The 25,711-nt window shown below is 40.5% G+C and overlaps 1 protein-coding gene across 5 annotated transcripts in view; it reads left to right on the top strand.

The window, feature by feature from the left end:
* The window catches only part of LOC118237588 (kelch-like protein 5), a 68,955-nt gene that overhangs the window by 39,658 nt on the left and 3,586 nt on the right, over positions 1-25,711 (top strand). For 4 of the 5 annotated variants that reach the window (XM_027390741.2, XM_027390739.2, XM_027390738.2 and 1 more), the window contains 8 exons: positions 1,013-1,149; positions 2,410-2,606; positions 8,013-8,225; positions 14,966-15,152; positions 18,047-18,271; positions 22,183-22,345; positions 23,837-24,049; positions 25,502-25,673. In XM_027390741.2, the coding sequence (XP_027246542.1) occupies positions 1,013-1,149; positions 2,410-2,606; positions 8,013-8,225; positions 14,966-15,152; positions 18,047-18,271; positions 22,183-22,345; positions 23,837-24,049; positions 25,502-25,673 (1,507 nt within the window). Of the gene's footprint in view, positions 1-1,012; positions 1,150-2,409; positions 2,607-8,012; positions 8,226-10,741; positions 11,569-14,965; positions 15,153-18,046; positions 18,272-22,182; positions 22,346-23,836; positions 24,050-25,501; positions 25,674-25,711 lie in introns of those variants that run through there. The other variant, XM_027390742.2, reaches the window with a different exon arrangement.

Below are 25,711 nucleotides of genomic sequence, written 5' to 3' on the forward strand. Positions count from 1 at the left end.
AGGAGCTTGGATCTATAGCTGTCAGTTAGCATACATTTACCGGCAAATTCCTGTGACGGAAAGCCTGTGTTACAAACATGGCTTCTTAGAGAAGAGATCTCAACATGAATTTCCCAAAGGCATCTATCTCATAGTAGCTCTGAAACTGAGCTCATCAGCTCAGGCAAGGCATGTGCTGACACCACCACTCACACAGATGACCCCACGGGCTCTCTGCTCCTTCCTCCCTGCACTGAAAAGCTTTCAGCAACTCCCCAGGTCACTGAGTTCAAAGCCAAAGTACATTTTGGTGACCTGTGCAACCTGCTTGCCATTGCCCCTCTGGTACTTCCCAGTCTCCTTGCTCAGTGGGCAGGAGCCTCACAGAGCCCTCATGGGTACTTGTACCCTACTGTGAGTTCCTTCTGCCGGGGCCTTCAGGGCTGACTGCTCCTTCTCTGCCATTGCTATCCCAGACACCTCCAGAACTAAAGTCTTCATCTCCCTCAATAATAATAATTTTAAGCAACAGGTCTTTGACACCATCTATCTTTGGCCTACTTTTTAACCTGTAGTACTTACCACCTTTTTATTAACTATACCAGACAGTGACAAAAGAGCAGAAGGATTAAAAGTTTGAAATATCGTAAAATTTGCTAACACCATTTTCTACGTGTTCACTTCTGTCCCAAATGGTTTAGGTTATTTTCAAGACTGACAAAAAGAAGATAATCTTTACATTTTTCTTTCCCTATACCTAGTCAACTTAATACCAAGTACTTACAGCTTTAAAAAATGTCATAAGATGGTGTTTGCATAGTAAAATTGTTTACCTCAGTAGGAGATTTCCTGTAATGGTAATTTATTATTCAAAAGAAGAAAGTAGAGCATAAAAGAGTTTTGTCAAATGTAGGTTGCATTTCCCAGTACCATGGACTCCTGTGAGTGCCAAATGAAAAAGGAAGAGAATGCATTTATTAATGAAGACCCAGCTTTAATGTGCTCATTGATTGCTTTTCTAATGTATCCTCAGACTGGTGCTCTCCTCCGTCTCAGATTATTTCGCTGCTATGTTTACTAATGATGTCAGGGAGGCAAGGCAAGAAGAAATAAAGATGGAAGGTGTAGAGCCGAATTCGTTGTGGTCCTTAATTCAGTACGCATACACAGGTAACAAGTCGGAAAATAAACTGAAACCTAGATTTATGCTATGTAATTTGATTTCAGATTTGATTTATTTTCCTTTTCTCCTGTTTTTGTTTCCAAAAAGGGTCTCATAGAATATCCAAGCTGACTATGTAGCCAAGGATGGCCTTGAACAGTTCCTGGTCCTCTTTCTTCTCCTAGATTTCAGATTTCTGCTTTGAATAAGGCAATCTGTAGTTCAGTTAATTCTGCTGTGGTCATCACTACCTCTGATGCTATTCTGTATGGGTTAAAAGTCTCTGTTAAAAACCTTTAAAATGATCATCAGGATGAAGCTTGTGAATACGTTTTAAAAGATTTCTTTAATTGTGTGTGTATGCGTGTGTACATGTGAGTGTAGTAGGTGACTATGGAGACCACAGGCATAAAAATTTTATATAAAAATAACATGAGTTGGGTTTGGGAAAATAACTCAGTGGATAAGAGCAGTTGTTTTGCAAACATGAAGACCTGAAGTTCACATCCCCAGCACCCACATAAAAACTCAATAAGGGTGTAGGTATCTGTAACCCCAGTGCTGGAGGGTAGAGGCAAGGATATTGCTAGCTAGCCTGCCAAGGTAAAAAAACTGTGAGTGTCATGTTCAGTGAGATAACCTGTCTCAGAAATCAAGCAAAGAATGGTAAAACAAGGTGCTTAATGCCCTCCTCTACACACCAGTACACACACACACACACACACACACACACACACACACACACACACACACACTATCTCCCTTTTTCTCTCTCTCTCTGTGAGTTATGTAATATAGTCAATTTTTTTCATTTAAAATTTTAGAGTTACATAATCCTAGATATTAGTTACTAATTAATGTAACATTTAAAAATTCTGAAAATAAGCCATTCTTCCTTTTTTGTTGTTATTTTGGTTTTATTTGGTTGGTTTGTTGGTTTTGTTTTGGTTTTTCAACACACGGTTTCTCTGTGTAACTTGTAGACCAGGCTGTCCTCGAACTCACAGAGATCCACCCGCCTCTGCCTCCAGAGTGCTGGGATTAAAGGCGTGCACCACCATGCCAGCTGCCATTCTTTTTCAAGTAGAGGTCACAAAGGGATAAAATTACTCACATTTAATTTTTTTTTCCTTTTGGAATCTTAAGCCTTCTGGGTCTGTAATGTGTGTAATGAGCTTTTTATTTAGAAATCCTGTTGTCAACAACAGTCATTGTATGAAAACAAGATTCATGAAGTTCCCTCAATAATGGAATTTCCTTCTATTAAGGCCGGCTGGAACTAAAAGAAGATAACATCGAGTGCCTGCTGTCTACAGCATGCCTTCTCCAGCTTTCCCAGGTTGTGGAAGCATGTTGTAAATTTCTAATGAAACAGCTCCACCCATCCAATTGCCTTGGAATTCGTTCTTTTGCTGATGCCCAAGGCTGCACTGATTTGCATAAAGTGGCCCACAATTATACTATGGTATGTATTTTTTGAAAATCAGAAAGTTATGTCCTCCTTGCCCCCATTTCTTACCTTCAAAATCGTATCTACATGTTGCTGGTTTCATGTGGTTTTGCCACAAGTTTTGAGGTTCAAGTTCATGATGTAGTATTAAGTTGGAAAAGGGAAACAAGCAGGATGTCTCCTGATGGACAATTCTAATGGCAGGTGTGATGCTTTTAAGAGCAGCATTTCCTAAACATTCTACTGCCGCATGTGGGTGAATTTCTGATCTATCACTGGTGGAATCTGGTGGCAGTGGTTGTACTGTTTGGTACTAAGATGAACAATAAAAAGATGAATGGGAGACCTCCTATTTCAGATGCCTCTGGTTACACACAAGAAGTGCTTGCACTGTGTAGAATAATACTCTTATTAAGTGCAATGAATTATGTGTTCAGAATAAATCAGAGGAGGTTCTGATTCAGCAGCCTGTGAGATAATAAAACGGATTGCTGTAGGGTAGAAAGGGACTAGGGCATATGGACAGTGTCTTGTTAGGACCAGCCTCCAGTTTCGAACAGGAACAGTCGAAGGGAACAGGAAGGGAGGGGGAGATGGGTTTTTAAAGAATGGTGCATTTTGACACAAGGGCCGTCACTAAAGTGTGTTGCCTTAAATGCTTCAACTAGGGCAGCTTTAAGGTAAGAAAGAATATGAGCATTCGTGTACATCAGTTTAGTTATTAAAATACATAACTATCTAGATTGAAGAACTGTTATTGGTCTGCCTCCTCCATCTTCCACACTACAGTTCAGTTGGTTTGCATTGGAAGAGAGTCAAGGTGCTTTAGCAGTTTTGAAAAAGCTATAAAGATTTCTCTGAACAGAAGCACACATACAAAACCTTTTCCTCTCTAGTGTCATCCCTTCCAAGGAGGGAGTCCTCTTTATGATTGTCATGGGGCATTTGGTGAAAACACTGCACAACAGCACAGCAATATGCAGTGTGAGCTTTTAAGTCTTTTGAATCTACCCAATTCACCACACTTCTTTGCGGATTCCCATTTCTTTTTCTAATATATATGACTGTATTGCCTACATGGGTGTCTATGCATCACTTGCATCCCTGGTTCTGTGAAGGTCAGAAATTGGATTTCCTGGAACTGGAGTTACAGACAATTGTAAGCTGTCATGAGGGTACTAGGAATTGGACCTGGGTCCTCTGGAAGAGCAGCCAGTGCTCTTAACTGCTGAGTCATCGCTCCAACCCCTCATTTTTAATTTTAATTTTATATCTGCAGTTTTGAACACCTTCTGGAATCGGATAAGTGTAAGTAAATAAAGTAGATTTAGGTTTGTTTTCTTCTGAATAAGTTTATAATTTAATATCTCTTTTTGTTAATGTTATATTTTTATTACATATATTTAGGTGTGAGCAAGTACACATGTAGGGATCAGAGGACGAATTGCAGGAGTCAGTTCTCTCCTTCCATCATGTGGGTCCAAGGGTCAAAGTCAGGTGGTCAGGCTTATTGGCAAGCGCCTTTTCCCCTGAGCCACCTCTCCAGGCCCAGGGTCTCTTTCTGATGAAGGACTTTTATACATGTGAAAACATTTGTATGCATTTAGGTCACTCCCGTTGTTTACAGTACAGGCATGATTGCTGCTTTAAGGTTTAGATGCAAATTCAATTGGAATTAGCTGGATGCTTTTAGAGCTATTTTCATAGCCAATTAGTTGCAGCAGATTTTTTTATGTCAAGGTCATTACTTGACATTACTTAGTTTCAATAGAGAAACGCGATGGAACTCTAATAACAATAAAGTAATTTAGAGGCAGATTGTCTGATTTGAATGTTGCTATGGGAACTGAATAAGAATGTAAAGCAAAATTCAATCTGCAGTTTAAATAAATCTCTCAGTAATTTCATTTGCTTGAAAAACGATTCTGAAGGGGGAAAGGGCAACTCTAGCAAGTGTCTGGTAGCATGATGTCTGCTTGTTTCATAAAACAGATTGTAAGTATGAGACAAGCCTAGTGCTGGGTGGGTGAATTCTGTTGGTACATGGTGATGTACAGGGCTTGCTCAGATATCCTGCATAAGCATGGGCAAGAGTGGGTACAAGCTCCTTCGGATGCCGGAGTCTGGAAGCTTCTGTTAGAATACGGAGTGAAGTGAACGCGATGGGTGAAGGACTAGGGCAGTCCCGCAGCAGATGGGACCACAGCGTGGGTGGAGGGAAAACAGAGACCTGCAGACGTGGCTTATATGGAGAGTTTTATTGAGGGGGAGGAAATAAGTGAAGGAAAGGGAAAGGGCTAGAGAGACACAGAGACAAAGTGGGACAGACAGAGCTGCCTCTTCAGAGAGAGAGGCCAGAAGAGAAGGGAGAAGAGTGGGTGGAGTTGTTTTTTTTTTTTTTTAAAGGGTCTTTTGCACCTGTGTGCAGACTACATAGTGACTTAGCAGCCATAGAACCTGGGCTGACCAGGCTACTGCCTGAGTGCATTCCGCTAGGTGACCGGGGGCAGGCCAGCATAATGCCTGAATCCTCACAGCTTCTTTTCTGTTCCTCCATTGCCAGTGAACATGACCGGGAACATTCCATTTAGCTTCTGAAAAGAACATTCTAGATTAGTTGATCATTACAACTACTTAATGCCGTTAGAGTTTTTATGAAGCAAACACGAACTTAATTTTACAATTCTGATGTGATTTTTCAGTCTAGAAAAATTTATTTTTAAAAAAGTCATTGAATTGTTCTAATAACTACTATAGAAGAATAGCTACTTTAAAGCTAACCCATGATTTTCAAAAGAACTTTGTGTTTAGACTTGCTCCAATAGTATTGTATAATCTATTGAAAAGCTCAATTTTGGGGTAATATAAATTATACTAGAGTGAAAAGGGCTTTTCTCTGAAATAGATACAGTAACAGTTCATCAAGTAACCTCCTCTTACTGATGAAATGCAGCTGATACCTTTGGAAAGTAGAACAACATTAGTGTAAATGGAGGTTTGTCTCCCATCCACCAGTTCTGGAATAAACACTCAGAGGCTTAATATTAATTATAATTGTTTGACCAATGGCCCAGGCATATTACTGACTATCTCTCACAATTAAATTAACCCATTTCTATTAGTTTATATTTTATCACGAGGCTCATGACTTGTTACCTCACATCTTGCTTTTCCTGTGGCTACATGGCATCTCCTTGACTCCGCCTTCTTTCTTTCTGTATCTTTGTATTTCCTGCCTGGCTCTATTCTGCCTGGCCATTGGTCAAATCAGCTTTATTCATCAACCAATAAAAGCAACACATATTCACAGCATTCAGAAGGACATCCCACATCACATTAGTGATGTGCAAATGTGTTGCTTAGCCAATATACCATATTTATACCCAGGCTGGTCTCAAATTCATAGTCCTCCTGCCTCATGCTCCTCAGAGCTGGGATTGCAGGTGTGTGCCATGATGCCATACCGTATTGTTAAATGATCAGAATTACATAGTTACCTCTCAAGACTCTCACCTAACATTATATATTAAATATCTTTGCATGCAACTATGTGATCTTCCTCCAAATTCATACTGCCTGCTTAATAGTTATTGAGTTATAACTTTCTATAGTTGGACATTTGGTCTATTTTACTTTGAAAAAATAATGATAAAAAGCCATCAATAGGCATTTTGCTTTGTTTCCCATTGTGCAAAGTGTTTATTAAGGATTAAAATGACAAGTGGGGTAAACAGGCGGAGGGTTTCACAGTGATGGGAGTTGAACCCCAGGTCTCACTCATGCCAGGCAAACATTTCACTACCAAGCTACAGCCCCAGCCTAGTTTTGATAACTCTTGGCTCTTGCTGTGTGTTCCCAAACCATCTTACAATGTCAGTCTGCAACTGAGTAGAACAGTTTGCTTGAAGCCATTCCAGCACTGAGACTTTATTAAAATATGTTCCTGAAAATGATAATCAATCACATAAAGTAGATTCACTTTGGTATCTTTTAACAAATCATGATGAATTGGAGCAATTGAATTTAGTAAATTATTCATGAATGGTTTTCCTCCTAAGATTCTACTGAAAGGAATGCCAGCCCAAGATAGATTTCAGATCAGTATCTCACTTGGGTTACCACAGGCTAAATGGAAAATATGATTCTCATTTTAACATGGAAGATAGTTATTGATAGGCCTTATCTCTAACTCTAATTTAAGCAGTATCAGCTATTTTGCTAAAACCCTGTATGCCAAGGCAGACAGTACATTAGGAAGTGTAAGAGAAACATTACAAAATCACACGTCTGGAATTGGTATTTATATCCATTATTCATTAAGACTTACAGACTTCAGAGCAGAGAGTGAGGTTTCTTACTCTAAGGAGGAGAAATGGATCAGCAGTTGTGTACTGCTGTTGCAGAGGACCCATATTTAGATAGCTCACAACTACCCATGACTGGCTTCTGGCCTCTGCAGGCACTGCACCCACAGCCAGACACACATACATGCACACACTTAATAAAAATAAAAGATTCTAAGAGAAGATTTCTGTCTCTCCAGATTACTTAACATGATAATTATAAACAAGTTATTTCACTCCTGAGGACGTGTCTAGTGTCTGATTTCAGATAGAAGAGGGCTTGATTCTAACATGCAGTTGGGATTCTGTTATGCGCAGCCCCAGGTCCTGTTCCTAGTACATGCTATGTTAACAGTTTTGCTTTGGTTCTTTTTTGCTAAAAGCAAACTAATTCTGCATAAATCAGATTAGAGGAGATTGGAGTTTTCTAAATAGATCTGAAATCTGGGGTGGTCTTCTAAAAGGCGTAGGAATGCTTTTGAGGTTTGCATGGTGGCACACATTCTGTGACCCCAGAAAGAACCTTGAGTTCAGGCCAGCCTGGACTATGTGGGTAGACCCAGTCTTTAAAACAAAACAGGTCAGAACAAAATGTTAATGGTTTCTTTGATTGTAGAATAAGCTTAAAGACAAGTGTCCTGTCATGTCAGGTTTTAGGACTTTGATCTAGACTCTTAGGAAGCCTGACCAACCTGGAGGCAATTCCTGGGCCAGAGGCATCTTCTCTGCTGCCTAAATTCCTAAGAACCGAAGCCTGATATTAGTCATCCTTCTTGGTGTTTACTTCATTTTTTTTCAACCTTCCTTCAGAAGCCTCATCAAAACTATTCCCTAACTTGAGCGATACAGTAAATAGATGTCATAGGAGGTCCACTTCACAAGTAGCAAGCTGACACTGTTTCCACTAACACATTTAACGAGAGAAACAGGTTAGTGTTTCTCCTGGCTTTCTTTCCTAATAGGTGGCTAAAATACAGATTATTCCAAATACCTAATATAAAAAAATTTAGCTTCTTTCATCTAAATAGTGATGGCCTAATGGAGCAATACCATTCATTTGCCTTTTTCCCCCCTCTAGGAACATTTCATGGAAGTGATCAGAAACCAGGAATTTGTTTTACTCCCAGCCAATGAAATTGCAAAGCTCTTGGCCAGTGACGACATGAACATTCCTAATGAGGAGACAATACTAAATGCCCTTCTTACTTGGGTCCGGCACGATTTGGAGCAGAGGCGGAAAGATCTCAGTAAACTTTTGGCTTATATTAGGCTACCTCTCCTTGCGCCACAGGTAATTCAATTGGCACTGGTCTACAGGTGTTTTTCTTTGGCTAGTCTGTCAAAGTAATTTATTCATGTATTCCTGTGGAATATATCAATTAAAAGATATTAAAGTAACAAAATGCTACTTCTGTTTGCAGTTCAGAGGGTCAAGCTATCTAAATTGTACTGATTAAGGAGCACTCTTGATTTTGAGTTAGCAATTTTATTGAATTCTACTATCAACCTAACCTACCAACTAGAGGAAACAGTGTAAGACCCAGAAATTTTAGATCAGCTCATTATCACACGTTGGTTAAGTACCCTTTGGCTACTAGGTCCTGTGGTAAATGCTCTGACACTTGAAGCTTTGATTTGTCACTCAGTGTACGCACATGTCACAGCCTCCCCATCCATGAGGCAGAGATGATCTGCTCATGTAGAGATACCTCTTGTCTGACTCTCAGGATTATGATGAGAGAATTGCTTTCTGCAAAACAAAATGTGCTATAAATAATGCCATAGTTGCAGAAAGAAGAGGCCTCTGGCCAGTGTGCTCAAAGTTGTCAGTCATTACATGCTTGCACAATTTCCCCTTTGTACAGTTTTCACTGGAATATATAGGAATCTCCCCAGCATTTTTTTTCCTGGTTCTCTCAGGCATTGGATAGAGAAAGAGGCCTTGAACGAAGAGAAGGTGAGAGCTCTTGCTGATTCAGGCTTGGTCTTTTCCTTTTTCTTATTATTTAAAATGCTACAAATGCTGCCTTGTTTGTATTAATCTTGCAAATAATGCATTATTTCTGGCTACTGTGAGTGGAAGTTATTGCTTGCACTCTACCTAGCAAAAACAAAAGTCACTGCCAAGGCCTCATGCTAAGCCCTCCCTGTTCATAATCAGAACTGTATGAATGGTTGGCAATTCAAGAAAAATAACATAATAAAGGATTTCTCTTGAAGTCAGATTTAAAGAGGGCCCTTAAACTTTTCTTGCTTCCTGGCAGATATTCCTTCCTATTCTTTTCTGAATGATTATTATGTGACGGTCTCAAATGTTTCTTGAGAAATAGGATCAATGGCACCTATGAACTTTTGAGATGGGTTCTAGAAGGTGATTGGATGAGCCCTGTACTCATCTGAGTGCACACTCAGTTTGGAGAACCATTGTCTGTGATGAGTGGTAGCAATGGAAGAGCAAATATGATTGAGTTGGCTACAGTGTCCTGCATGATGTCACCTCTCTGAGCTATAGTTTTCTTTCCTATGGTGATAATACTAAGTTACAGGATTGCAACACATAGAGTTACTCTGTTGCCTCCCTACACCCACACACACACACACACACACACACACACACACACACACACACACACTATAACCCACTAAGGGCAGTTGGTGCTGCCATCTGTGCTTGAGTATAGGACACATGGGCAATCTATTAGGAACTACCTGGCTGTGGGAAACTGTGCCTATCTTGGTGGCTATCACTGACCAAAAGCCCCTCAGCCTTGTGAGCCCCTCCTGCATCCATGCTGGAACATTGATGGCTTGGTCTTATGCAGGCAACCACAGCCGCTATTAGTCCTGCCATGTCCAGAACTTACTATTTCAGACAGTCTTCCCTGACCTCTGGCTTTTATAATCTTTCTGCCCCCCTTCCACAATGTTCCTTGACTAATTGCAGGAGAGAAGCTCTCTCTCTCTCTCTCTCTCTCTCTCTCTCTCTCTCTCTCTGTGTGTGTGTGTGTGTGTGTGTGTGTGTGTGTGTGTGTGTGTGTGTGTGTGTTAGAGCTGAGTACTTGTGGGATTTTGTGGTTTGGATTTGGGTTTTGGTGATAAAAATGAAAACCAAATTTACAGAATTAGTTACCAAGTAGAATTACTTTAAAAGGTAGGGAAATATAGCAATTGTTAAAATTGTCAAGTGACTATTGAATAATTAAGACTGTTTAAAACTGTGATTAGGTATAGTAACCTAGAAAATTTCCATTTGTGAAATAGTGTTTTCTCAATGATACCAAGTAAATAAGATTTTATCATCAGCTTCCAAATATTAATTTTATTATAGCGTCACCAACAGTAGATATTACAAATGATGAGAGAAATAATATGTATAATTATAACATGCTACCCAAATGATCTTTTTAAAATTTTTTTATTTATTATTTGTATGTGGATTTGTGTATGTGTGTACATGTGTGTGATGGGGGAGGGACACACATTCCGAAGTGTACATGTTGAAGTCAGAGAAAAACTTCATGGGGCATGTTCTTGCCTACTGTTAGGTAGGTTTCATGGTTGGAACTTGGCTCATCAGACTTGTACAGCAAGAGTTTTACTCACTGAGCCATCTCACCAGTTCCCGAAATGATCTTTTTAAAAAATTCTGCTTATGTGTGTGTGCAAACACTTGTATGTGCTATGTATACTAGTTTGTATGAATGCACAAGTCTCTGTAGCACATGAATGAATGTGAGTGCATGCAGAGGCCAGGGGCCAACACCAAGTATCTTCCTTGATCACTCCTCATCATATTTTTTGAGACAGGGTTTCTCATTGTATCTGGAGCTCATCACTATGGCTAGACTGGCTGGCCAGTGAGCTCCAGGGATCCACCTGTCTCCAGTCCACCCAATGCTGACATTACAGATGCATGACCTGGTACCTGGCGCTTGTGTGGGAACTGGAGTTCTGAATTCAAGCCCATGCTTGTGTGGCAGACATTTTACCATCTGAGCCATCTCTCGGTCTCCCAAGTGATCATTTTACATGGCTTTTAAAAGAAACTGAATAATCAAAAAAGGAAGTGTTTGTGGTCATTTTGTTTTACCCTTGCATGGAGTTCTACTAAAAATGGACTCAAATTCAAGAAGGAAGAAGTACTACAATTATTGATGACACGGGGAAGACAAACTTTAGAGTTGATCAAGTTTTATGCAATGTGGATAAGTTGTTCTCTTTCTACATGTGCTTGAAGGGGACAATTTTAGAAAAATAGTCATGACAAGCAAATACAAGAGTGAAGACTAACTGGGCTGTGATGGTGCATGCCTTTAGTCCCAGCATTTGGGAGTCAGAGGCAGGTGAATCTGTGCATTTGAACCCATCCTGGTTACAGAGAAACCCTGTCTCAAAGACAAAAGAGAACGAAAAACACAAGAAAACAAAAGTGAAGAATCTACACAATCAAAATGTCTGATTTTCAAGAGACTTATTGTTTATGGCAGACAGGAATTTGGAATTCTTTTTTTTAAAAAATGAGAGTGTGTTAGAATCAATATTTTATAGTTTAGCCAATCATAATGAATAATTTCCTGAACAATATCTTACCCACTACACTAATACTTGATCATTGTTGTTCTTGAATTAATTGCTTTATAATTTTTCTATTCTCACTTCTTTACTTAAATAATATAACTAATCTTGTTTTAATAAACTACAGAACTTATCAGCATGCTAAGAAATATGTTTTACTTCAAATTGCAGTTACTGTAGAATCTCCTGAGACTTTCCTGCCCATATTTTTGTCCACATTTTTATTTATAAAGCATTAAGGTAATTATATCAGAGGTAATACTAGCACTAACATCACTCTAAATTATCCAACTCAATGCATATCCACAAAGGGCTTCTGTGCTGAGTTTATGTTTTGTGTGTATGGGGAAAGGTGGCCCAGGTCATACAACTTGTGTCTTACTGAGATTATTTTGCTTTTTTGGCTTATGCTGTATGCTTGCAAATGTGACAGACTTTTGTTTGTGTATTCGTTTTTGTGGGTTTTTTGTTTGTTTGTTTTTCGAGATAGGGTTTCTCTGTGCAGCCTTGGCTGTTCTGGAACTCACTCTGTAGACCGGGCTGGTCTCAAACTCACAGAGATCTGCCTGCCTCTGCCTCCCGAGTGCTGGGATTAAAGACGTGCACCACCATCACCCAGCACCACAGGCTTTTTTTTTATTAATTTATTTTTTCCATTCCAATTCCAGTTCCCCCTCCCTCCACTACTCCCTCCTCCCCCCTCCCCCCATCCACCTCCTATCTGCTCCTGGGAGATGGTAAGACCTCCCCTTAGAAGTCTACTAAGTCTGTCCCATCATCTCTCTGAGGCAGGACCAAGGCACCTCTCCACCCCCACACCCCTGTGTCTAGGCTGGGCAAGGTATCTCTCCATATCGAATGGGCTCCACTAAGTCAGTTTGTACATTAGTGTTAGATCTTGGGCCCACTGCCAGTGGCCTCATGTATTATCCCAGTCACACCATTGTCACCTATATTAAGGGAGTCTAATTCGGTCTTATGCAGGCTCCCCATTTGTCAGACCTGAGTAAGTGATTTCTCGGGTCAACTGTTTCTGTGGGTTTCCCCATCATGGTCTTGATTCCGTTGTTCATGTTATCTCTCCTTCATCACTTCAGTTGTTCTCCAGGAGCTTAGCCCATTGGTTAATTGCACGACCAATTTTTTTTTTTATGGTAACTTATGTTGGAGATTTTGTCTCTCTTCAGTTATCAAAACCTGATTTGATCTCAGCATTGTTAGCCATTAAGGAAATGCAAAGTAAAACCCCCTTTTCTACCTCTCCAGCTAGCTAAAATGGGCACGGTTGGGAGGGCACAGAAACCTCACAAGATGCTAGTGGGGATGGGAGTGTGGTGCAGACTCTTTGAAAAGTGGTTTTGAAGTTCCTTTAAAGTTATGGATAATTTTAGCTAGTTATCTATGTGGTTGTTTGCTGCAGCTTCAGGCAATGAAACACGAACTGCAAAACTCAACAAAACCCACGTGGAGTTTATTGGGAAAGGGAGCGAAGGGAGAGGTTGGTGTCGGCTGACCAGGAGCAGAAATGGAAAGAGAGAGAACAGGTGGAGGCATTTGCTTGCACCTGCATACAGAGTCCTTATGCAGCTATGTAACACATGAGGTAGCCACACAATGCAGGGCCCTTTGAACTGTCTAAATATCTGCCTAAATATCAATGTGTATACCCTGCCAGTTGTGTGGTGGGGGGGAGACAGGGTCAGCATAATGCCAGGATATCATCAATCTACCCAAGAGAAATCAAAATATGTCCACACAATGACATGCACATTATTTTCTTGGCTACATACAGGAAACAACCCAAGTGTCCATCAGTTGCTGGATGGATAGAATGAAATAGAGCCAGTTAGTAGAATATTATTCAACATCAAAAGAGCAAAACTGATACATGCTACAACATGGACAAGCCTAGAGAATATGCTGAATAAAATAAGCAAGACATAGAGGGCATGTGTGATTTTGTTTATATGAAATATGCAGGCAAGGCAAATAGATAGATAAATTTTGGGGGCAGGAGGTGGCAGATGGGCATGGTAGTTAACAGGAACTGGGCTCTGGGTCTCCCTGAGGTGAAAGAAATGTACAAACCTGTCTACTTGGCACATTTACTAAAAGTCAACTCATTGGCTTAAGGATAATATGTACCCTATGCCTACAGGCTAATTCATAGGCTATGGTTACACTATGTTTAAAGGGCAATACACTGTGGCCAGGAAAAATTTTTTCCAAGACCAACAACAAAAGAACAGTTATCTGGGAATCTGTATGATCTTATCAATAGATGTGTGAGAATTGGTAGCAGTTTTTAATTTGAAACACTAAGACAGGAAAAAAAAAAAGGAGGCAGCCTAAATAAAAATATAGCACAATGCTATAGCAACATTATTTATTTATTGTCTGAAATAATAAAGCACTAATACCTCCTGAACGCCAACCAGAAGCAGAGAGGTCCCACTTTACCCAATTATTTACCGTTACATTGAAGGTTTGGGTGGTATGGTAAACCCATTAACTGAAATAATTGGTATCCACCCAAAAAAAGATGCCAAACTATTCCTATTCGATGATGAGTGGATGTATCACAGCTAGAACTTAGTGAGTGTGCTCATGTACCAGGCTAAAATCTAAGTTACAATAATCAGTAGGGTTTTTTTTCTTTCTCTAACAAAACATATAAAAAATGATAGTTTAACAGAATATAATAAAAACAATTATGTATGTAAGAATAAATTTATAAAATGAAGGCAAAGACAGAAAAGAAAATCATACAAATGTAAAGGCCTCTTGAACAGAAAGACCTAATATCACAAAGTGTATATTATCCCTAATTAATAAAAGAATTTCGGTGCAGTTCACACTAAAAAGCCAAGAGAATCAAGATAATAAAAGAGAACTACATGACTCTTAAATTGACATGGAAAACTAAACCTCAGATATCCAAGAAAAACATGAAACTTGATGAGGGAAGGCTGAAAATACCAGATTTCAGAGCACGATACTAAGGCATTAATAATCTGATTGTGACAGCTCCTGCCAATAGTCTCAGCACCTGGAAGGCTGAGGCAGGAGGACCAGGAGCTCAGGGCCAGCCAGGACCGCATAATGAGTTCAGAGCCAGTCCATGTGAGTTCCTGCCTCAGAAGCAACACAAACAGGGGAGCGGAGGCGGGAGGGTGATGTACACATTTAATCCCAGCACTCAGGAGACAGAGGCACTGAGCTGCTGTGGTGGCCCCTGCCTATAATTTCAATACAAGAGAGGCTGAGACAGGAGAATTTGGAGTTCAAGACTAGTCCAGTCTACATCATGAATTCCAGGCCAACCAGGGTCACATAGTAAGACCTTATCTCAAAACGAAACAAAAATCCTAGAAAAAAACAGATCAATAGAACAAAGTAGTGAGTTAAGTATAATGTTACATGTCTTTATTGTACATACACTCGGTTCTTTTCTAGTTCCTGGCAGACTTGGAAAACAATGCACTTTTCCGGGATGACATAGAATGTCAGAAACTCATTATGGAAGCAATGAAGTATCATTTATTACCTGAGAGACGACCCATGTTACAGAGTCCTCGGACAAAACCTCGGAAGTCGACTGTTGGGACATTATTTGCAGTTGGAGGAATGGATTCAACAAAAGGTATTGGATAATCTTTGATCTGGAGGAACAGAGGCTAATACATATTACTACCAAGAGGCCCATGGAGAAATGGCTGGTTCAGGGGGACAAGGATGGGAAAAATATGAGCATGGAAAACAATTCTACTGCCAGAAAGTATCCAAGAAATGGTAGGAGGCATGTCCAAAGATAGAGAGACCATCTTGTTGGTAGGTTTCATTGAGTTTAAAGTCATTTGAGAATAAAAGTAAGTAATTATAGTAAATGAAGATAATGTAAACTCTCAGTCTCCACAAGTTCACAGTGACACAAATAAAAAGTAGGTATTTCAAGCCGGGCGTTGGTGGCTCACACCTTTAATACCAGCACTTGGGAGGCAGAGGCAGGCGGATCTCTGAGTTCGAGGCCAGCCTGGTCTCCAGAGTGAGTGCCAGGATAGGCTCCAAAGCTACACAAAGAAATCCTGTATTGAAAAACAAAAAAAAGTAGGTATTTCTTTTAGTAGAGTGCCAACTGATATAGAAAGGAAGATGAGATTAAGAAAAAGTATTTACTTTGAGCTAGGAATTCAGTTCAGTGAGAACACTCACTTCACATGCATGATCCGCTGGGTTCAATCCCCAGTACACACACACACACACACACACACACACACACACACACACATTTTTATGTATATAGGTGTGTTTTGCCTGCCTACCACTGTGCACCATATGCATGCAATGCCTGTGGAAACCAGAAGAGGGCAGTAGATCCTCCCATCCCAAGCTAAAGTTACAGACAGCTGTGAGCCACCATGTGGACCTTAGGGATTAAACCCAGGTCCTCTGGAAGATCAGCCAGTGCTCTTAACTGCTCTACCATCTCTCCAGCCACCCAACACACATACAAGCTTAAAGATACATATTTGTTTTATTATTTTAGATGTTTAAAATTTGAGTTTCCAGTTTATAACAAAATCCTACTTCATAAACTAGGTATAAAAGAAGACAAGATTCAAGAGAAAAAAATAGTTTGAAAATTCATCAATGAAGAAAAAATTTTTATTTGATGGAAGGCAATTTTTATTTTATTTTGATATATATGGTGAAAGATTTTAATAGTTGGAGTGAAGAATCAAGTGGATATAATCTTGATAGTTTACACATATGCATAATCTAAGTATATGAAATAAAGTGTCATCATTGCCAAATTTTACAAAGAAATATTATGCAAATCCAAAAATATTTTTAGCCACCTGGTGTTTAGAAGCGATTCTGTTTGGTGTTGTAAGAATACAAAGATGATCTCAGCAGTAGTAGCACATGCATTTAATCCCAGCACTTGGGAAGCAGAGGCAGATGGATCTCCGTAAGTTTGAGGTCAGCCTGGTCTACAGAGTGACTTCCAGGACTGTCAGGTCTACATAGAGAAAGAAACCCTGACTCAAAAAAGAGACAAGAATACAAAGATGGAAAAAGACTTGGTGTCAGTCTCAAACAACTTAGAATTGCACTGGGTAAATCTAAACAGTAGCTATAAGTAGCTAGCCCGTGTGTAGAACAAAACTGTTTCTGGTTTTGGTAGGTCATCAGCAATAGTGGCTCTAATAGTCTATTGCTCCAACCTGTGGAGTTCACTGTGATAGGGGTCCTGTATAAAGCTAGAACTTGCTGCTAAATTAGCAACTTAAAGAGAGAAAAGAACTCAAACTCTACATAATTAAGAGGTTTTGCTTTTTGTTTTTTGTTATTTTGTTTGTTTTTTAAGGGTAATGCTTTCTTTTACTTGTTTTCCTAAATCTCCACTGGTCCCAGATCTTGAAGAGAACAAAAGAGTTCTAGAATTTTCCAGAGGTAAACTCTATATGGACAGTAACTCCCTACACTTCTCGAAGTCCAGCTCCCAAATGACCTTTGTCCTTCCCCCTTTGTGGAGATGGTGCCCCTCCCTTCTATGGGAGTCAGCCCCACGCACACCCGCCTGTCTGTTTTATTGTTAATGCTCTTTCCCCTTCCTGCAGAACGTCACATAATAATTGTTTCCTTTATCTCTCGTGTCATCAGTTTCCTTCCTCTCAACTAGACCCTGTCCATTACATCTATAAACCCCTCAGTCCCAGATTAACAGGGAGACAAAGCCTTCTTCCATCTGCCTAGGAATCCCTGTCTGCACTCCCTGCCTGCATTTCCTCACCAGCCACCCAAATAAAAAACTCTCCCAGAAGTTCCCAGTGACCTCCATGCAGCTGAACCCTATGCTTTTTACTTTTTATTTGCTCCTCTCGGTGAGTCTGATGTTGCTAGCAGAACCAACTGCTGTAAACGTTTATGTCTCTGGCTTCCATGATGCTAAGCTCACGTGCCTTTCCTCCCACTTCTGAGTGTCTTTTCAGCCTCTTTGAACAGAGAGCCTTTCCTCTCCTTTCAATACAGGAGGGTATCTTGGAGAATGGTAGGAGAAAAGGTCATGGGGCAGGCATCAGCCATACTTCTGAGGCTTCATGGGATAGAATAAAAGTGTTGCTATCAATGCTAATAAAAACCTATATGCTTTGGGGCTAGGGAGATGGCTCTGTTGGTGAAGTGCTTCTCCTTGCAAGCATGAGGACCTGAGTTCAGATCCCCCAGAAACCACACACAGAGCTGGCACACATGTGTAAACCCAATGTTGGGGAGACAGACAGGTGGATCAACTTAACCTAACCAAAACAGTGAGTTCCAGGTTCAGTGAGACACCTCTGGAGAAATGAGGTGGAGAGTGATAGAGGAAGATGCCAAACATCAACCTCTGACTTTGTATGCACACTCACACATGTGCACAAGCATGTGTGGGTGCACACACAAATATACATTGACTCCACACACAGGAGACAGAAGATAAAATTCTACTTCTGTGTATGTAGCATAGTAACTTAACTCTTTCTTACTATTAAGGAGCAACAAGCATTGAGAAGTATGATCTCCGCACAAATATGTGGACTCCTGTAGCAAACATGAATGGGAGGAGGCTGCAGTTTGGTGTTGCGGTGTTAGATGACAAACTGTACGTGGTTGGAGGGCGCGACGGACTGAAGACTTTGAACACTGTAGAATGCTACAACCCCAAAACTAAAACCTGGAGTGTGATGCCGCCTATGTCCACACATAGGCATGGTCTTGGTAAGTGTATGTGAAGACCCACTTAGAAAGCCAGGCTGACACTATATTTTTACCATCTGTGCCAGGCAGAAGACCAATGTGTGGGCCCAGCCAACATCCATTGCCAAGCATCCCTCATACCTGAGAAGCAGAAACCAAAACCCAAGTACTTACATAAAAATGTGGCAATAACTGGTACAACAGAAAGCACGGGCCTAATGGAATTAGCAAAGCATGATGGACTGACAAATCATGCCCCTATATTTTTGCTTTGTGTTAGCAATTAATGTTATGTAGCCTAGTTAAAATACTCATTAAAACTAGCATTTATAATCTCCACATGTATATGAAAAATAATAATGGCAAATGTATATGTATTATGGTTTTTAAGCAGAAGTGAGTGAATTCATACACACACCAAAATTGAACATAGTATAGATGTTTCTTTTTATTCTATTTTTTTATGTGTTTGGGTTTTTACTTGAGTGTCTGTGTGTGTGTGTGTGTGTGTGTGTGTGTGTGTGTGTGTGTGTATACACCACTTGTATGCAGTACAGGATGGCAGATCTCCAGGAACTGGAGTTACAAACAGTTGTGAGCTGCCGGATGGGTCCTGGGAATTAAACCCCAGTCCTCTAGAAGAACAGCTAGAGCTCCTAGCTACTGAACCACTCTCTAGCCCCTCTTTCACCCTTCTATCAGATCACTCAGTGAGCAGACAATGCTGCCTGTAGTGTATGTCCTTTGTTCTATAGATTCACGGGGTCTGCAGGGTCACACTGTGAAAAAGAAAGAGTCTATGGCCCTATTGTCAACTTATCACAGTCTGGATAAGGTTTGAAACAGCTGCAATAAAGAATTTGATCAGTCATTACAAAAGATAGATGAAGAGCGGTGAAAGCAAGTTGAGTTTAGCTCATGTAGGTTGTACTGCACTCAGTTAAGAACTATGGAGAACCAGAGTAGGGGCTGCCACCAGACTAGCACCCAGAAATGAAAAGAAAAAAAAGGCACTTTCTTCATCCTGAAGGAACTGATGGTGCATGAACAAGAACAAGTGAATTTAGGGAACTCTATTTTCTCTAGGGAAAGAAGAGAATTATTAGATAACAGTGGAGGAATGTAGAAATAAAATTGGGGTTTGAAGTGCATATGTATCTCCAGTTTTTGCTACAGAACAAACAACTCCAAAACTTAGAAGCCTTTTGTTGTAGTTTTGTTTTGTTTTGTTTTGTTTTGTTTTGAGACAGGATCTCATAGAGTCCAGGCTGGCCTCAAATTCACTATGTAGCTGAGGCTAGCCTTACATTACTAATCCTCCTGCCTCAATCTCCCCAGTGCTGAAACTTCAAACCCATTTGGCCACATCTCGCTAAAACCTAGAAGCATAAAGCAGAGACTTATTAATGTAGTCTGTGGGCTTGTGACTCACCTGGTCAGTTTGGCTTTGGCTGCTATGGATGGTCTCTGTTGGTTTTCATCAATCTGTGTGGGCTGGATGGTATAGGACAGTCTCAGCTGTATGTCTAGCATGGCAGCATCACTGAGTATCAAAAGCAGTGATCCCCAGCACAGATTCTCACACCGTTGCTTGCATCATGTTTACTGATGTCTCACCAGCCAAAAGAAGCCATGGTCAAGCCCAGACTCCCAAGTAAAGCAATGCATCCCGACTCTTTCCAAGAGGAGCTGCAGGGCAATGCTGTAAAAAGCATAAAGTCAGAGCCTACAGCCATACACTCACCTTATCACAGCTTGGAAAAGGTCTGAAATGGCTACCATAAAGAATCTGATAGGTCAAAATAAAAGACAGATGTAGAGTAAAGGCTGCTCCCAAAGCTAGCACCCAGAAATTAAAAACTGGCTGAAAATAGAGATCGATTGGCATGCTGGGAGATTCAGAAAAATACCAGAGGGCCAGGGATTGCACAAGATGAGCTTTTATCCCATCACAAGGCCTTTTAATAAAATCACTATTCCAACCTGGCAGTAGTGGCACACGCTTTTAATCCCAGTACTCCAGCAGTGGCAGATGGATCTCTGTGAGTTGGAGGGCAGCCTGGTCTACAGAGCAAATTCCAGGACAGTTAAAGCTAAACAGAGAAACTTTCAAAAAAAAAAAGAAAGAAAGAAAAACACCATTCTAGGGATCAAACAGGGGTACACCTCCATCATGGAACATATATTTTTAATAATGAATGAAATCTGTAAAATTAGGTTAACCATAAAATCTAAGGTCATTATAATTCATGTATATATTCCATCACCACCACAGGGAAAGAAACAATTCTAATTTAGGGTAAATCCTTATAGCACATTGAAGTTAATTGCTCCACCAGTGTTTTCCCCAAACTACATTTGCTTAATAGATAAATTTTATTTTGTTGTTTTGTTTTCGGTTTTTCAAGACAGGGTTTCTCTGTATAGCTTTGTAGACCAGACTGACCTTGAACTCACAGAGATCCGCCTGCCTCTGCCTCCCAAGTTCTGGAATTAAATGCATGTGCCACCACCACCTGGTAGATAAATTTTATATATCTGAATTTACAAGATAAAGTTATTGAAGAAATTCTTAAATCTCTTAATGTATGGGAATTACATGAAGATTTAATTTGGAAAAAGGCCTTCACTGCTAAACTATATTTTCAGAACCAACATTCAAGAGACTACACAAAATGAGCCCTTCTTCTAGGCCCTTGATGAATGATATTTTGTATATGTAAAACTGGATATATTATGTAAAATTGGTAATGTGTTCAAGCTTAAATATGTGTATATAAATATATATTGCATGTGCACACACACATAAGCGTGTGTGTTTGTGTGTGTGTGTGTGTGTGTGCATAACAAGTAAAATAATAGTTATTTTGGGTCATACATGAGTAATGGCTATTTTATCTGACTTGGCCATGACTGCTGGGTTTGAATTACAGAGGTGTTTTTAGCCATGATCATGTCATACCTCCTCAAGATCTTCTACTTACCCAGATGTGGTGATGCACACCTGTAATTCCAACACTTGGGAAGCAAAGGAAGGAGGATCATTAGCTTGAGAACAGCCTAGTTTACATAATGAGATCCTGTCTCAGAAAACAAGGACACACAAACAAGAAATCCTTGACTCACTCCTCACAGATTCAAAATAAAATCTTAAGTCCTGTTAAGGGATAAGATCAGGTGCATTTTCTGACTCCCTCATCTTCTATCCTCTCCCCTTCAGTTACCCGCTCAGCCAAATAGACAACGTAGGTGCCCCAGCCACGTTAAGCACCCCTCAGTCCTTCACACTCTGTTACTGTGCCTCACCTCTTCCCCTGTACGTGGTCTTCTAATTGCGCTCCTGCTTCTACTCACAAGTCATCTCATCATGCTGGTCTTCCTGGCTCTCTCTGCCCTTGCTTCCATTGCTCCATTGTTTAAACTGGCATGTACCTGATGTGAATGTCATATCCGTATCCTGGTTAAAACACAGTACTGACCCACAAGGGCACGGCCCTTACCTCTATATTCTATGGAGTGCCTATAACTTAGTAGAAACTTAAGAGGTATTTGCTGAATAAATTAACAAATGGCTGTGACTCTGTTCCCTGATGTGACACCAATAGGCTATGTTAATGAACAGCTACAGGAAAACCTAGGCATCTGAGTGTTGAAGGATGTTCTAGTAATAGCAGTATGTGCCAGTCTGGCAGGGTTTTGAGATAACTTTCCACTCTTGTACCCCAAAATACTGTCTCTAAATTTCAGCAAAAGAATTGGAGTACTGTTTCAACCCATCTGCCTCAGAAGAGCCCTGTAGAAGACCAGTAGCTATAGCCTAAGTTTGTGATTGGTTGTGTTTGCATGTTCCAGACTTATTGTACTTACATCTTAATTAAAATATGAGTTTTGAACACATCTCAAGTCCTTCCTTCTTTCCTGTCCGCTTGTAGGTGTGGCTGTATTGGAAGGTCCCATGTATGCAGTAGGAGGGCATGATGGCTGGAGCTATCTGAATACAGTGGAGCGATGGGACCCTCAAGCTCGCCAGTGGAATTTTGTTGCCACTATGTCCACCCCCAGGAGCACAGTAGGTGTGGCAGTACTAAGTGGAAAGTAAGGAAATATTCGAAGTTCTATTTCAGTCACAATAAACACATTTATTATTGTATAGGGGAGCACTTGGAGCAAGCTAATGAAACCGTGCTCATAACTTCTGTCCATACTAGCCCTAATAGCTCGTTGCTAAGTTGAGCTTTCATTCTAATGTGTAGGGACCACACATTTCTAATCTGGGGTGAATGAATTTTATAAAAATGTCCCATATTAAATTGCACAGCAACAATCTGGTGATTTAAATACCTTTGAAATTTATGCTGTTTTTAAAGTACTCCAGTGGGTTGAGAAGATGGTTGCAGTTAAAGTGTTTGCTGAATAAGCATGAGGACAAGAGTTGGGTCCCTAAAACCCATGCAAGTACCAGATGGGTATTGCAGTCCACCTGTCATTCCACCCTGGAAAGGCAGAGACAGAGCATCACCAGAGTAAGGGGCCTAGCAAGGCTGGCCATATCCAGAAGCTCTGGGTTTGATTGAGAGACCTGCCTTGGTGGATAAGGTTGAAGAGCCATGGAGGAGGATGATACCTGACATCAACCTCAGGCTCCACATGCACACACATGCACATATATGTGCACCCACAAACCTGTGTGCCCACACACACACATACGAAAAGATGCATATCTACGTATATGAAAAATGGAAAACTTGATATATAAATTTAAAAATTAAAGTGCTATGACCTCTCAATGCTTCCCTGAAAAATTTTCTCCATCATTTTCACTGCATGATCTTTACTTTTGTGCCTCTTCTTTCTTAACCTGGTAGACTGGTGACCTCAGCATGGATTTAAGAAAAGGTGCTTGCTTACCCTTTGCCTGCTGTAAATAAACAGATTTATCCAGAGCCTCACAGCTCCCAATTATATAAGGACAAATACAAACCTTTTTAATCCTTTCTTCCACCATAAAATAAATCCCTTGATGGTTTTGAATTAATTTCTTTGTTTCCTTGCTTCAGTGATAACACTTACAGAGAAAGGGAGGAGGGGAGGTTAGGACAGACTGAAAAGGTATTTGTAGAATTGTGATATAAGAAAAATAAGATGATGGGTAGAGTGGTGCTGCGGAAAAGGAGGCAGAACTCCAAGTTTGAAGCAACTTTGAAGTTGAAGCAAATTTGGTCTACATAACGAGCTCTAGCCAGCCAAGACTGCAAAACAAGACCCTTGCTCAAAAATCCAAAACAAAAAACTTAGAAAATATTAATAAATATTTTTCTCTTTATGCCTAAGCTCTTATTTCCTCAGGACCCATTTGTTTTGTGGTACTGTTGTAAGTGCCTCATGGGCAAAGAAGTGGAGATCAGTTTTTAGATGGATATCAGCTAATTGGTAGCCTATCTTCTTTCTTAACATTACATAACTTCAACATGCTGCATCACCAATGGCACCTTAAATTCAATGAACTGTCATCGGAATAGCCTTTTTGTGGTAAGCCTGGCCACAGCTCTGTTTCCTAGTTGCCATTCCATCTGTTCTGTTTTACAGACTTTATGCAGTTGGTGGTCGCGATGGGAGTTCTTGTCTCAAGTCAGTAGAATGCTTTGATCCTCACACTAATAAATGGACACCGTGTGCCCAGATGTCAAAAAGGAGAGGTGGCGTAGGAGTGACAACATGGAACGGACTGCTGTATGCTATTGGAGGACACGATGCTCCCACATCCAACTTGACTTCCAGACTTTCAGACTGTGTGGAGAGGTAATTTCCTGTGACGGAAAACTAAGAACAAACAAACAAAAATAAGTTTCTCACACTTCCAGGCAAAGTAACAAGTCTGTGCTGAGCATCCATCCCATGCAGTGTGGTCTCTATGCGTTCTGCTGACACTGGGTTCTCTCTCTGGCTTTCTTTCTACCTGCCTCCCGAATGCCTTCTTGGATTGGGATCAAGCACACAATGCGTCCAGTGAGACAAGCAATTAGTGTAGCTGTTTTGTACTGGACTCTGAACCTTACCACTAAAGCAAAGGAGTTTGAATCTCAGAAAGAATGAGTTAGGGGCTGGAAGCCACATAAGAGGTAGAAAGGAAAAGGACATATATAGCCCATTTAGATGTACAATGAAATAACTAAAAATGATAAAGTAAAATGAAAAGATCTTAAGGGCTTCACCACGTCATCCATAGTGGTTGTAAGAAACTCAGCTTTTAGGTCAGGTAGAGAAACTACTAGCAGTGAAGATTTGGGTGGCAGGCTGGGTCTTCATATAATATTTTTTGTTTAGTTGAAGGATAAGAGAGAATTGAATGCATTGTAGAGGAAGAATCACCAGAAATCATGTGTGGGCACTCCAAAACAGGAAAGCATATGGTTCACGTGGGAAATGAAGGGCTACTGTGTGGCCAGAGAGCAGAGTGGTGGCAGAGTACCAGGAGAGGGGACAGACTACATGGAAAGGGTCACACAGAATGCTGGGGACTTAGTAACAATTTTAGGTTTTAAAAGGGAATAGGAGATGGGCGTGGAGGTACACGTCTTTAATCCCAGCACTCCAGAAGCAGAGACAGGTGGATCTCTGTGAGTTCAAGGCCAGCCTGGTCTACAGAGTGAGTTCCAGGACAGTCAAGGCTGCACAGAGAAACCCTGTCTCAAAAAAAGAAAGAAAGAGAGGGGAGAGGGAGGGAAGAAGGAAGGAAGGAAGGAAGGAAGGAAGGAAGGAAGGAAGGAAGGAAGGAAGGAAGGAAGGAAGGAGTATGAGGGGCTGGAGAGGTGGCTCAATCGTTAAGAGCACCAGCTTCTCTTCCAGAGTCCTAAGTTCAATTCCTAGCACCCACATGGCAGCTCATAATTGTCTATAATTTTAGTCCCTTGTAATCCAATATCCTCTTCTGGTGTGCAGACATACAGACAGACAAATGCACATATACACAAATATATGAATAAATAAATCTTTAAAGAAGAATATGACATCAGTGAGTGCCAGAAAGGGCAAATGGATCCACTCTTTAAAGGTTATAATTATTCACTTAGTAAACTGTAAATGATAAGAGGGCTGGCCAGACTTAAAGTTCAGGCTTGCTGGTCTCTTTCTCTAAAATATGTTCAATATATTTATATCACAGATAAGGCAGAAGATAGACTTGAAGGGCAAATATTTTTACACAAATATTTCAAGAGCAATGTCAGCTCCAGTTGTAAAATTTTCTTTCAGATATGATCCCAAAACAGACATGTGGACTGCAGTGGCATCCATGAGCATTAGCAGAGATGCAGTGGGGGTCTGTTTACTTGGTGACAAACTGTATGCTGTTGGGGGTTACGATGGACAGACCTACCTGAACATAGTGGAGGCTTATGACCCCCAAACAAATGAATGGACCCAGGTATGCCATTTCGTTTTTCATTATCTCACTTCTCTTGT

Source organism: Cricetulus griseus (genome assembly GCF_003668045.3).
Source record: "Cricetulus griseus strain 17A/GY chromosome 1 unlocalized genomic scaffold, alternate assembly CriGri-PICRH-1.0 chr1_1, whole genome shotgun sequence".
NCBI lineage: Eukaryota > Metazoa > Chordata > Mammalia > Rodentia > Cricetidae > Cricetulus > Cricetulus griseus.